The following is a 15,179-nucleotide window of genomic DNA, read 5'->3' as shown; positions in this document are numbered from 1 at the left end:
AGAATTTATTTGGTCCAATTTGTTCATTTATTTAATGTATTAGAGCATGCATTTATTTAGTTCAATTAGTTCATTTATTTAATGTATCAGGAAGATAAAAAGGAAAAGCAAAAAGAAATCTATTCTACTCTTCCCCTTCTCCTTCTTCCCCTTTAAAGGAAGATCCCTCCTCTTCAGCAAGAGCCAGTCCTTCAAGAATAATGCGATTGAGGTCGATTTGAGGATGCATCCCACCGATCATTGCTCGGCACACCTCAAAGCCCTTCTTAAAGGAGTCCATGATTGCCTCCACAATCTCACGATGGAACTCCTATGAGTCCTTGAGGTCCTCAATTGCCTGTTAAGCCTTCTTCTTGGCTTGGATAGTCTTCTCTTCAGCTCGAGTAGCTCACTCCTTAGCCCCAGCGGCCTACTCCTTGGCATGAGCCGCCTTGTTCTTAGCCCAACGGAACTTCTTCTTAGCTCGAGAAAACTCTACCTTCTACCTCCACCATGGCATCCTTGAGCTTAGTAATCTCCTCCTTGAGCTGAGCCTTCTACTCCAATTTCTTTTTCTCCTCTTCCAGCCTCTTCTACGCCTTGGAGAGTGTTGTCTCAGCTAAGTGAACCCTCTCCTTAGCAAAAGGAGGTTGCACCTCAGCATGCTCCCTTGCATTCTGAGTTGTTGCCCACTCTGTCTCTACTAAAGCTCTCCCATACTCGCCCTTGTGAATCTCACACTCGGCTTCCTCTACCTTTTGCTGGTAGGCTAGGAGGACAGTTGTAACAGCTCGGACAACATAGGCGTTCTATAGTCAAAAAGATAAAGTCAGTTCAAATGACAAAGGAAAGAGCTGGACATAATAAATTAAAAAGTTGAAGCTTCGGCGATTACCTCAAATACCATGATGTAAGCTGCATCAATTAGCTCCTTCACCGTCATCATCTAGAGATACCTCTTGTACTCAGGGAGCATGAACCCCTTGATCATATCAACTACAATACTAGAGGCATTGATGAATGAGTCAGGAGCTCTGACCGACCATCTAAGTCAATAGATACCTAGCTCATCCCCCTGAGGTGAGGATGGGGGTGGTTGGAGCCTTGGCTATAGGAGCCAAAGCCAGTACTAGCATAGAAGTGGGTGCTGGAACTAATACAGCCATTTCAACAGTCGCTAAAAGTAGAGCAACCTCTAGAAGAACCGCAGAGTCCAATGGAGCCTCAGACAGCTGTCAGTGCTTCCTTGAAGGCTCTTTTGGGGATCACTTCTTGAGGAGCCTCCAAGACTAGATGACGAACAGAAATTGGGGCAATCACCTCTACCATAGGTGATCTTGCTTTGTTGGGCCGCTCCTCGGCCCAAGCAGTGCCTACCGAGCTTGGAGTTATAAGAAGCTTGATTTTAGGGGCCAACGGGGTGGCAAATGTCTTTCTTCTTCGAAGGGTCGACCTCACCCTTGCTTGATTTCCTTTTGTTAGCTACTTCTTTGGCGACCTCGGACATGAGTTCGCTGAGATTGAACTTCATTCCTGCAAAAGCAAAAAAGAAGGTATGCCAACAAAGCCAAGTATTAATACTCAGAAGGAAAAATAAGTTTAGTTAAGCCAAGAAGCTACCCTTGGCAAAGGCCGAGCTAAGCCCAACACTCACCAAGGCAGCCTCAAGAAGCAATTCGGCCAAGGACGACACTCGCATACCATGAAGCATATTGATTGTCCTCTACTCCTCAACTTACAGAATGGGGAATAGATTCATCGCCTTCTTTCTCAATATGGTCCATTGCATTGGGAAGGCCCAACCCCTTTCCAAGGTCACATAAAAGAACTGACCCTTCCAATAATGAATAGAGGAAGAGCTTGATGCAAGAAGGTGACAACCCTTCCTACTGGAGAGATGCCACTGACTCTTATTTTGGGGATGCCCTTTCAACTAAAAGAAAACTTGGAACAACCTCACTGAAGGAGTAAAGTCGTGAAAGATGATAACGAAAGTGTTTCCATCCTGTCTCCGAAAGTGATTCTATATCTGTGGCCCAGGTTTCTGATTCCGCTGGTTGTGAAGGAAGAGAACCCAATGATCATCCTCCAAGCATTGGGCACGAGCTAACTCGGGATAAGTTGGTACCTATATAGGAGGGCTAGGCAACTCCAAGGAGAAGCTTTGAGGAATATGGTATTTGGAGCAGATCCTCTTCAAGTCAATCTTTCTCAAAATGCTTTTCTTAATGGCAGGGGCGAAGTTGGTTGCCGAAGAGGATCCCTACGAAGCCTCGGAGGCTTAATCAGGGGAACACCAAGCCACAGGTTCGTTGTGCGACAACCACTCCACTGTTTTTCTCTACATTTCTCCAGCCAGAATAGACAAAAAAAATGGGAGAGAAGGAAAGAGAGGAATAAAGAGAAAAAAATCCTAAAACAACCATAGCGAAGCAAGGTTCCAAGAGGATCTACTAGAGACCTAAAGTAAGGAAGCTCTGGTAGAGAGATGGGAGGACAAACACCGGTGGCGAGAACGAGAAGGGACTCTAGCAAAAGATGGGAGAGGGAAAGAACTTTGGAGACAAAGCGCTAGCCCACTATCAATCTCTCTCCCCAAACGATAGGCTACAAAAATCTCAAAATGGAGACGGTGCGCAGGTCGTTAGCATTATATAGAGCCTCGGGTGGCTCAGATTGACACGACCATTTGAATATTTGGTTTGATCTCCACCACAGGTAGACTAGATGTTCGATCTTAAACCATCACTTGGATTGCTACCAGCAAATCGTCCAATCATCGCTCCAAAAGTCTCGCCTCTGATAACATTTTGGAAAGGGCAGACACCAGCATATAATCATAAATGCAATCTCCAGAAGATTTTCGAAGCAGAAAAGAATTTCGGCCGATCGGCTTCATGGCTCGCCTCAACTGGTCGAGCTGACCAAAGGACAACTATTTTCTTTGCCCAAGTCAATCAAGTCAACTCGGCCTTGAAAGTGAAGGGCAAGTGATACCCCTTAGAACTGACCACAACTAACATGACAGACCAACCAATGGAGGCTCACCACATAGCCATACACTGGCCACTCAAAGATCGCCATGTGGCCGACCTAGAGGGTGTGCAGAGAGTTCTTCATATTTTAAGCTCTTCCCCCAATTGGCAATAGCTCGGCTATGATCGCAAACCATTTTGAAATAAGCACGATGCACGAATAATCTGCAAAGCTGAGAAGCATGAGCGTGATTCATAGGCAAGATACGCATGCTGTTATGATAACAGCCAACACAGGCACCCGAATTGCTTAGTGATGGGCTCTGATCCTCACCTATATATTGTGCTTCCAGAGGTCCTCCAGGTAAGCTCTCTTTCAACTCTCCTATCCTATGCTGCCACTTTGCCACTCTCAAGCCTCCATCTGCTTCTTGAAAGTCGTGTCTGCTTAAGCATCGAAGAATCCTCCATCGAATACGCTCTAATAGAACTTCCTTAACTTTATTGTTTTAGATTTGGATCCAGCATCTTAGCAATGATCCGAGTGAGGCTTCCACCACCCACCACTACCTCAAGGACATATAATGTTGGAGCCGCCGCTGCACGAACAGTCACCGAACTTCCATTTTGGAGGCGCATACAACCCTTTGCCAACTTTCCCAACCTGGACGATAGACAAGCCAAGCACTCGAACAACCCAATCAGCTTAGAAATTTAGACTAGTTCCCAGCAGCAACAATCATCATCCTAGAGTTATTCTAGTAATTATAGCTAGAAATAGCACGTGGTAACTGCTTTTTTCACTTTTCCTCGTTCCTGGACCAAATCTATCATCTACTGGTAACCGGAGACAAAAATGTAACAACCGGGACGTAAAGACGCTAAGCTGGGAAGAAAATAGATTCAGCTACCCACCAACGTCTAGGCCATAGATGCTAGCCCGAGCTTAATCCAGCCTAGCTCGGGGTTCGTTAACAGCATGATCTCAGATTTAGCATCAATCCTAGCACTGAGCCAAAACAACCCACCAAATTTTAGATGTAATTTTTCCTCCTAAGAACAAGATCCAAAAAAGAGCAGGAGAAATCACAGCGGCGGTGAGAAAAAACTGCAATAGCATGCCAATACTGGTGCATTTGTCTGAAGAAAGAGCATGCACAGAGGCCACAATGGCCGACCACCATAAGCATATACGCTCTCCGTGATTCTTTGATTAGAATAGCGATATAATATATAGATATCGGAAAACTATACCAAGAATTGCTCCACTCAACCAAGATGGCTAGAGATGTGGGAAGAATAATGTTTTACGATCAAATGCTTGTCCTTGGTACAGGAGGGCGGGCATCTACTCTTTAATCAGACAAATCTGATGCTACGATCACCCAGAGCTAAATTAGAACAAGCCTGAACACTTTGACACAACCACACAGCAAGAAAGAACACCTCAAGAGGACATGCTTGTGACATTTAAAGTATCATTTGGACACCATCAAGTAGCAGCAGTTCGACACCTGAAATGAGAACTAGTGTGCTGCTGACACTAACCGCAGTCTTTCTTCAGAAGCTGAGCTTTTAGCTGCCTTTTCCTCTGCCATGAATGATTGTAGGTCGCTCCTATTTGCCAAGCTATCGAATTCCACTGATCTCGATGGATCTGCTGGATAACGCCGCTGGCAAAATGTCATAAGCCTTTTCACTGACTGCAGGTACTTCCGAGTTGTCTCATCATTCATGATGTGAGCCACACTGTTTGTGTAAATCTTCTCTCGGGCTGAACGTTCATGAATGCCAACCATGGTCACACCAATAGGCCATGGCGCATTTCCAATGGCCAGCTTAATGTATTGGTCCATAGCAGCTAAATAATCTCGTTTCATACAACACTCAACGACCACCAGCAATCCTCGACGGATGTCATCTGAAAGGGTCTGCATGGATAATTATCGTATCATCTTGGTCATGAAAATATAATACTATATAATTTTTACAATCTATTCATGATTTATGGTATTGAAAAAAGGAACTAGTTGAGCTTATTTAATGCCTAAATAATTGAGAAACAGAACAAAAATTCATCTACACTGCTATTGTACTTTATCACTCTAGAGGCTCGTTTGGTTCGCGGGAAAAGAGGGGGGGGGGGGGGGGGGGGGAATGTAGTCAACGGAAAAAAAATAAGATGCTTCTTATTTGGTTGGAGTTTTCAAAGGAGAGAGATGGGAAAGTTGTATTCCCATGGGAATATGATTCCCACATTTCATAGGAAAGTTTTTTCCATAAAAAACATGGGAAAGTTACTTTTCCATGAGGTGCGAATCACTCCATCTTTATTTTTTTTCCAAAAAAGCCCTTCAGCATTAAAGAGGCATTAAAGGCCTAATTTTTATTAAGGATATAATGGAAATTACACAACTTTCCTAAGAAAGTGGATGGTCAACCAAATATAAGCACTCTGGAAATCTGTCACTTTTCCATGTTTAACCAAACATGCCAAAAGTACATTTCCAAGCATTCTCTTCCTAGGAATCTTCTTTCCAGAAATCATATTCTTAGGAGGAATGCTTTCCGCGAACCAAACAAGCCCTAAGTTAGAGACTTGGGAAAAATATGGAACATCAGGAAGGAGAGTTAGAATGGTGTTCAAGCAACAATGTAATAAAGCCAAGGAAACTTGAAGGAACCTAACCTTTTGCCATAGAAAAAACAATTAGGATTCTCCAAATAACCACAAACATCCATGTAAGATATCATCAGTGGATATGAATCCACAGCAGGCAAGAGACAACAGAAGAAAGATGTATAGGAAAGGTAAGATATCGCAATTCCATGCACTACTAAAATGAGAAACCAAGTTCTTTTATTGCACTAGTTGTGCAAGTTGAATAACACATTATGGGTCTACTGAATGATGCATGCACATAAAACAGGACATCAGAATGTAAGCTATGTATACACTCAGCCCACCTATTGAAACGCCAGAGATATTCAATTATAATTACATTTAGAATTTCAAAGTTATCAGCATATCATTGTCTCATCATAACCACCAACACTAAACCATAACCACCATAGGAGGCTGTTTTAGACCCAAACGCAACCAATTATCGACCAACTATAGTGCTACAAACGTTATGCATGAATATTAGAATCACACCTAAAAGATCAACAATGGAAGCTATCTTTCTTATGTACGCAATCAATAAAAATAATATAGAGAAAAAGGAAAAGTCCATAAATAATTGTCGACTTAGATAAACCTTGTGATAAGGTAGCAAATAAAGTAATTTGGTGTGCTTTAATAAGGATGTACATAAACATTACATTGAAATAATTGAGAAATATATGCTGAGGTACTGACCAAGTGTTAGAAGTTGCTTCTATACAACAAGTGTATTAGTAGTTATTACAAATTTGCATCAAGGATCAGCACTAAATCCATTTTGCATTAACCATGGATAAACTTACTTCTAATATTCAAGAAATGTACCATGGTGTAGGTTACTGCGAATGGTATAGTGCTGATTGATGACAAAAGAACTAGTTTGAATACTAAATTAGACTTATGAAGGAAAACAATAGAGGATACGAGCTTAAAGATTAGCAGAATAATGATGGTATATGGAATATAATTGAGTAAGAATTGAAACAAAGATGTGTTACCAATTATAATTGATGACCAAGCACCAGCAACTTCTATAGCAAAATTGTCTTCCACGTCTAAAGACAAGGATCTATCCTCTAGTGAGGAAGATGAGCAACCTGCAAGCACTTAGAATCCTCCTCTTCAGCCTTTTAAAGTCAAAGTTCGAATCAAGATCCTTGTATATGTAAGAGATGTCGATGCAGAGAAGCTGAATAACGAGCTAGACCAATCGGAGACCTACTTCACTATATATGGACACACTAGTATCCAATAGGTAGCTTTCGCCTATCTCAAGCTTTCCAACCATATCCTTACGTATATGAGAAGCAACGATATCTCTAATCTGATATGGAGGAAATTCAAGAACTTCATTAAGAAACATTCTACCAATTGGCCACAAGGAGGATCGGTGGAACAAGTAGCAAAACTTATAGCAAAAGTATAATCAATCTACACCGAGTTTCACAAATAAACTCACTCGGGATCTCCATCAATGTTATGTGGTCTTCATAAAATATATCGGAGGACTCTATGGCAAGGTCTATTGTGCCGGTACCGAGCACCGTATCGATTGCCCGACGGAGGAGAAAACCTGCCGAAGCCGGAGGAGAAGAGAGAGAGAGTGCATCCCCTATTTCTTTCCTCTGCCGGCCCCCCGCGGACGTCCATTGCCTCTCCTTCTCCCTTCCTCCCCCATTCGCTCTCTTTCTCTTCTTCACCCGCTCCAGCAGCGAACCATTTTCAAAGTCGAAACCGTACCGATAAGCCACCAGTACGTTTCGGAACAAGTGGAACTGTCCAGTTAGGGACGGTTCCGCATTCCATGTTGTATGAGAGCATCCGAAAGAAGTTGAAGCTCTTCAAAGTTGAATATATCAGCAAAGCTAGTATAAAGGCTATAAAGATTGAGGAGAAGAATCAACCTAGAGAAGGCAAGAAGGGCGATAAGCTCAACAAAGACGGCGGAAAATCAAGCCAAAAAGGAGAGCAAAGCAAGAAGTCAACACAACTCATAAAAATTATTGTGGCCATCGTATGATCAGTAAACACACCAAGAAAAAGTGTTGGAAGCTCCATCCTGAGTTGCAGCCAAGGAGAAAGAAGTCTAAAGATGAGGATCCTAAGAAGAAAAGCAAGATAGTCCTCAATGTGATAAAGGTTCAAGAGCTGCTTGAGTTTGATCAAACATATTCAAAATTGAGTTTGATAACGAAGAAACCTGAGGTAGCAACCAAGGCAGACCTAGAGACGCAAGAAAAACCTTCCACATGAAAATCCAAATGATGCAAAGCAACATTGAAACCATTGAAGATCCTCGAAGCTAAAAGAACTTGATATCTATAAATTTGATTCAAAAGCTAGGGTTGCAAACCAAGCCTCCCAACCTTATCCTCTTAATTGAAAATCATCAAGTAGTGTACTTTCATATTGGCAACTAAGAGGTACATCAATAAGATGGCATGCGAAGTAGTTTCTTTGAATGTTTGTCAGATCATCCTTAGAAACCTATACCTTGGAGATCGAGATGCTATATTCTACAGGCAGCAAAAGAAGTATTAATTCGTAAAGAATGAAAAGGAGTTTATGATCAATGTTTCCGGAGTGCAAGAAAACATAAACCTTGCAGCTGCTACTCAAGCGATGTGACTTGTTAATGCTCACAGTAAGTTTATAACGATGATACGAGAAGCGAATACTACTCATGAGATATCAAGCTCTCGACCCTTGGTTCCACCGATTGATCAACCAAAATCGAGATCGAGGGAGAGTCGCCATTGTCACCGTCAGCGATGAAGGATGGCAAGGAGCGATTTCTACACAGAATCCAAATGCTGAAACTAGGGCGAGTTGTTTACTAAGAGCCGAAAGCCAAAAAAAAACAGAGAGAGAGAGAGAGATAATGAAAGGCCGCTAGACTATATCATCAAGAGGAAGGTCGCATAGCCAGAAAAGTCAACTTACAAGCAAAGCTAAGTGGTTCAGTCACGAGATGGAAACGCAGATATTTTTCCATCTTCAATCCTGATTTAGGAGCTAAATCCTCTAAACAAGAGAAGCCCTGATCCAGGAGGAACATCAGGCTCGATGTGTACCATTTTGCCACCATGCGTAGGACTAGATAGTTCAGAAGCGAGATGTATAATATCGAGAAACCCAAGTTGCAAGTCAAACTTTCAAACATCATAACTTGGCCATACGATGCCAAATTAAGATGATCTTTTTTAAATCAAGCATCACCTCTTGAAAGGAGTAGTGCAACTAGTGATCAGACCCAAATTCCATCATTTGGATCTCCAAATAGATTGGTCAAATCAAAACTTTTCTTTTCAAAATTTTTTTTGACCAAGCACATCTTCTATTCCATGAAGAATTAAATAGAGCAATTAATGACAAAGTTAATACAGAAGTCAACATCTACCTTTTGTCGGATTTCGGCTTTCCCATGTTTGTTTCAACTAGTCATGTCTATTTTAAAAAAAATAGTCATGTTCAAACTAGAAGAGAAATTCAACCCAATTTGTGCAACAATGGACCTCACTATTACAAATAAAGACTATGTATCTTAGTTTATTAATTATCAATGAAAGAAAAGTCATAGACCCTAATTTCGCCAAATTTTCTACCTTTTTCACACTTTTTTTTGAAAGATTCGAGTTGAGCAGGTTAAGAAAATTCTTTCTTTTCTCTGATCGGATCTTTAAAGGAGCATAGTATTTCTGAGGAACGAGAGAACCTTGCTTCAGAAGGATCTAAAGGAGGAAGTAGTAGATGGTGGTATTATTACAAAAGAAGAGTAGAGGAGGTTAGCCGAGAAGATGGCACATAGATCGGATCATGCAAATCCATGGATTGGATTATATTGAAAAAGCTATAGACCTACACATATCCACTGAAAAATGCATATTAGCAAAGTTAACAAAAGTCCACGCAAGAGAGAGAGAGAGAGAGAGAGAGAGAGTGGAAAGCATTATCTAAAACCACCACCATGGGGCAGCCACATTCAAGTTGGCTCCTACCTAGCCCCCACCAACTATAGGCCAGCTCTAGCCACCACCAATTCCCAACAATTTTGACTTGACTTGGACCAGATTAAATCCCGCCACAAAGTGATTGGCCTTAATCATGCCTTGGTTCTACATCACAACATCTCCCTCGTCGATCTAATCCACCTCTCCATCATGACTCACCACTATACAAGTCAAACCACTACCATGATGCAACCATTAGTTGGAGTTACATATATTGGAGATGAAAGAAGATGATGAGGTTCAAGATTGTTAATCCAAGTACTCGATGGTAAGATGTATCGACCAACGCTATGCCCATCGAGGAAGGCAAAGAAATGATAATAGATGAAGCATCCTTCTCAAACAATTCACCTAGTTAATGGGACACATGGTGGGCCTACTGCATGTGTAGGTTGGAGAGACCTACATGCACGAGTAGCTCTAGCATCTCTTTAAGCAGGTCTACAAACACCCCACAATGCATGCATTAACAACAACTGATTAATTACAGAAGTATATGTAATTAGAAGTGCTACTTTCCATAAATGGGTTAACTTTAAACTCAAATGCTACACTAGGAAACATTGGCTAGGCCAGGAAATGCCCAACTAGGCCCCTATTGACATCATCAAAAAAATTGCATAGAGATGGTGATCTAACAAAAGTTATAAAAAATCAGCATAGAATTAGTTTAAGATTGCAAAGTTTCTCAGCAATCAGTACTAAAGATTATATTCAAACTTATATTATCATGGATTGCCAGAAAATCATATCATTGAGAGCCATGTTCAACCCATCCCCAGGTTGTTCAATAATTTCTGATCCTAAGAACTATGTAAAACACAAGAAATAAGCCCATGCTTCTAATGTTTTTCTAAGAATGGATTCAATTTTTCAGTTTGAGATTTACAAAAGTAAAAAATCTGAGGAATTAGAAGAACTACCATTCTCCAGCTTGTTCATGGAATCTATTAAATTTTGCTAAGGTTTCACCCACACATTCTAAGAAATCCTATAGTTACTAAGAATGAAAATTAGCACAAAATCATAATCACAATTGTGGACACAACCATCAGCCTTTTTTATTTTTTTCCAAGATCCACAAATATAATGAATATAAGTTGTTTTGGAATATACTTTTATTCTGTAACAGGAGTTAAGCCTTGAAATGGCTATCTTTAAGCAAAGATGCAATTATTCTAGCTAAATAAAACAGAAGGTCAATGAAAAAATACCAGAAAAATGACAATTAAATAAGAATTTCAGAAGTCTGGCTCTAAGTATATTGAAGCTGGAATCCTCCTCATCAAGTTGACTTTTTGCAAATACATTACATCTTCATCCTATAAATAGCCAAATGAAATCCATCAAACTATAATATCACAGAAAGTACAAGCAGCGTAGAGCCAAGAATACAAGAATACACACATTAGATATTGATGAACTTTTTGGAAAAATAAATTGTTAGTTGAATAGCTTAAATTCTTTTCAAAGTTATAAAATGTATGGAACTGCCGTCACCATATACATATAAGCAACTTTGAACTTCAAAGGTACCATGATGATATCTTTAACCAAGCTAAACAGGCCAACCCAGAATCTTGAAATTAATGTAGAAAAAAAAAAACCACATTCCAGAGTTATACATAGGAATAACAGTACCATATGTTTACATTGGCATGTCTTCTCAACAAATATTAAAAAATTCTTCATGCTTATATCTAAAGGCTCATCATAAAACATGCAACGAAATTTTAACCTTGAGAGCCATGTAGAACCTTAGAGTAGGCATTCACTTATAGCTTTTACCCTCTAAAATAGGCCTTCAAAATGTGGAGAAGATAAAGAACCAAAAAAAAAAAAAAACCCGCATGAGCTAATATCTTAGGTTTAATTAAATGCCAGGAATTATAGAAACCTATCACTCTGAAAAAAATGCCTGAGGCAAAACAAGAATCATTCTCCAAAATCATAACAACAAACATAAATGACAATCAACTTTATGTACATTTATCAGTAAAAGCATAGCTCAAATAAGTAGGTGGGCCTTTTGACACATAACGCATTTCTGCATTCAAGACTCAAGGCTCAAAATACCCACTTCAAAACTAAAATTTAGAAATAATCACCAATCAATCAAGTCATCTAAAAACTCAAATAAAAGTAAGATTAGATACAAGATTAAATCCAAAAACTCCAGAATAAACACAACAATCAAGCTTGAAAAACAAAATCCTCTTCAGACACAATTTGGTTCTTGGATGATGGTTTACTTTTATTAATTGATCGACTTAGAAAAGGAAGACAAAGACTGCGAAAGGGCATACCTTTTTCCTGCACATCTTGAAAAGTGGATTCAAATATCGCGCACACTGGTTAAACGTAGCGACCATGAACTTCCCCTTGGCCGTCCTCTTCTCGGCCTCCGGCATCTCCTCCAGCTCCTGGTTCCACTCATTGAGCAGCCTCTTGAAGAACACAAGAATCTTATCCTCGTCGCAGAGATCCAAGAAATCAGCCTTCATTCTCTTCAAATCCTTGTCGACATCCACCCCAGATGAACCCCCATCCCCACTGACCTCATTATCAGCAGCGCCACCGTCGGCCGTACCGCTGCCCTCCGTCCTCTCGCCATCTTCCATCTTGGGCTTGGCCCGGTCGTGGAGGATCCCTATCTTCTGGCGCCTCCGAAGCTCGTAGATGTCGCGGAGGAAGTCGTTGGTCTGACCCTCGGTCATGTCAGTATCGTCGATCTCGAGAGGACCGGAGTTGAGGGTGACCTTGAGGCGGCGAAGGCGGGCCTCGTCGTCCTCGCCGAAGAGGGTGACGGGCTGCTTGAGAATGCGAAGGCGGCGGATGACCTCGTGCCGGGGCAGGTCGAGGTCGTCGATCCTCCGCTCCTCAGAGAGGGGCTTATTGGAGCAGAGGGAGGGAGGGAGGGAGGATTGGTGGCTAGGGTTTGGGGCGGAGGGGAAGGAGGAGCGGAGAGCTTTGGATTGGAGCTGGCGCTGCTCCTCCTCGCGGAGCTTTTGGATCATCTTCTGCTCGATTTCGGATCGCTTGAGGAGTTTTCGGCCGCCGAAGTCGTTTTCCAGGCTCTGCCTCTTCTTCTGGAGCTCGCGCTTCAGCAAATCCATGGAAATCCTTCCCTTCCGTGCGCGACGCTCTCCGCAGGAACAAGACAGGATGGCCGAAGCTCGTTTGAGATTTCGAATCATTATATTGGCCGTGGCGGTTCCAGAAGCTTCTTCGTGTGACGGGAAAGTGCTACACCCTCGTAGCCTTGTTCTAAAGCTTGGATGTTTTTCTTGTTTTACTCCATATATGGTTTGTTGGGCCCAACCCAACATCACATTGTTCGGCCTGAGCCCATCCAGCCCGATCTTTAGCCAACGAATCTAAGAAAAGTATTGAGACTCGGATAAAGCCTAGCTCCACACTTGTATCTCTTATTCTCACTCCTATTTTTAGGTCACCTTTTTAAACTATTGAGACCCGGATAAAGCCTTGCTCCACTTTTATATTTCTTATTCTCACCCCTACTTTTAGGTCTCCTTTTTACCTCATCCTCCCATTTGTCTTCCTCACCAGTCTGTGTCAAATCCAAAGCCTAGTTCAAAAGTTCAGATTCATCACAATATACCAAGTTGCCGAGAGTGGGTCTTTCATTTGATCATGTGGTCAAGATGATTGACTGCATTCGGGAGTTGGAGCTTCTTGGAATGAAGATAGATATGGACACCTTGATACTATACTGCAAATACAACCCGGAGTTTTGGAATAACTTCATTTTGAACTATACTCTCACTGGTAAGATCTTGACCCTCACTCCAACAACTTCATGTGGTGGAGAAAATCGTTGAATGAGTTAAAAGATCCAATGGTGAATTATGCACATACACCACGTCCTAAAAGGAAATTTAGCTCAAGAGGTATCATTAGATCAATCCTAAGTGTCGATATGAGGTCATGAGTGGCAATCGGGTTGAGTCGGATCGGATCAGATGTAAGTCAGATTAGAAATTCTAAACCTGAACACGATCTATTTAATAAATAAGCCAGAATTTGTAACCTAAATTTATAATATTTAATAAACAAATAACCTGACCATATTTGTTTAACCTGTTTAATAAATAGATAATATGTTAATCCAATCCGACCCAACCTGTTTATAATATCAAACAGCAAAAGAAAAAAAGAAGCTAAATGTAGAAAATATTACAAGAATGTTGTATGAATAGTATTGACATTTAAAAAGCATTTACGTTTAATCTTTACAAGAAGCTAAATACAGAAAATATTGCAAGAATCTTGTCTGTGACTGTATAGCATTTACATTCAATCTTTATAAGAAGCTAAATGTAGAATATATTATAAGAATCTTGTTTGGATGGCAATAAGGCTAAATCTTACAAGAAGCACCAACAACCATTCGATACAGAAATTTTTGGGTAGCATTTAGATTCTTCCACAACAATTAAGAATCTTGTCTAGAACCAAATACCATGTATCAACATTATTTTTTCTACCAAAAAAACAACATACATAAAGACACAAGAATCTACAGCTAGCTAGATAACATCTTCGACGCAAGTCGCTGCACTGCTTCATCTTCCAAGAGGGTGTCTAACTGTCTATAATAATGAAGTTGCTATTTCTGTAATGTGAGCTAGAGAAGAATGGCTACAAATAATATATTTCATATTCCTGTCCAGACCAAAACTCAACTTAGGAGACAGAAATTATAACCTTTTAATCAGCTTGCAAGAGAAATCCAAAGAAGAGCTGGTAACCTGTCAAATTCTTCCCGGCTTTATATATCAAGATTCAAGAAGTAGCAATGAAACTAGATATAGAAAACATTACAAGAAGCACTGACAAACTATACAGTATGAAATTATGATCTGAAATTATAATTAGGACATACCTGAAAGGATGAAATGAAATCCCTCATAAAACAAGAACCAAATTTCTAATCATGGTTCCAATGCCTAGCCCATCCAAAGAAAGAACCTACCAAAAGAAACTATCAAATAGCCATAAATATCAAAAGAAACTGCAAATATCACCACTTAATAATTAATAACCATCACCATAACTCCATAAGCCCAATGACAATAACCATAGTCAAAGCAAAACAAAAAAGTGCCCCAAACTATGACAACATTCATATTAAAACCAAAACTAAAACGAAGTTCTAAGTAAAAGGCAACATAAGTCCAAAAAAGTATCCATGACCATGATTCATCTCACTATGGAATGGGTTCAATATTGACCGAGCATTGAGTTGATTAGGCTTCATTGTAGGAACTTGAGTTCATAACAACTTCTACAATCTCATATAACTCGAGTTCCAAAACATCTACATTGAAATATTGCAATAATTCATAATAAATTCATTCAAAAAAATAATAGAAATATAATTAATTTAATATATATATATATATATATACACACACACACACACACATCCAATCTCCAGTGCAAATCAAAGCCTCAGCAATATCCGGCTTAAGTGCACTACGGTATTTATAAAATACTCTCCTACCGAGACTAAAAGCAAATTTGGAA

The 15,179-nt window shown here is 40.4% G+C and overlaps 1 protein-coding gene across 1 annotated transcript; it reads right to left on the bottom strand.

Annotated features, from left to right (window-relative positions):
• Positions 1 to 4,243: 4,243 nt before the first annotated feature.
• On the bottom strand, positions 4,244 to 12,819 carry LOC103715747 (pre-mRNA-splicing factor 18-like). Its single transcript, XM_008803484.3, has 2 exons — positions 11,936 to 12,819; positions 4,244 to 4,885 (listed from the first exon to the last, which is right to left on the bottom strand). The coding sequence occupies exons 1-2, from the start codon at positions 12,743 to 12,745 to the stop codon at positions 4,481 to 4,483; spliced, it is 1,215 nt and encodes a 404-aa protein (XP_008801706.2). The 5' UTR covers positions 12,746 to 12,819; the 3' UTR covers positions 4,244 to 4,480.
• Between the last annotated feature and the right edge of the window lie 2,360 nt (positions 12,820 to 15,179).

The sequence above is a fragment of the Phoenix dactylifera genome, chromosome 6 (assembly GCF_009389715.1).
Source record: "Phoenix dactylifera cultivar Barhee BC4 chromosome 6, palm_55x_up_171113_PBpolish2nd_filt_p, whole genome shotgun sequence".
Taxonomy (NCBI): domain Eukaryota; kingdom Viridiplantae; phylum Streptophyta; class Magnoliopsida; order Arecales; family Arecaceae; genus Phoenix; species Phoenix dactylifera.
This window is presented reverse-complemented; position numbering and strand designations above follow the sequence as displayed.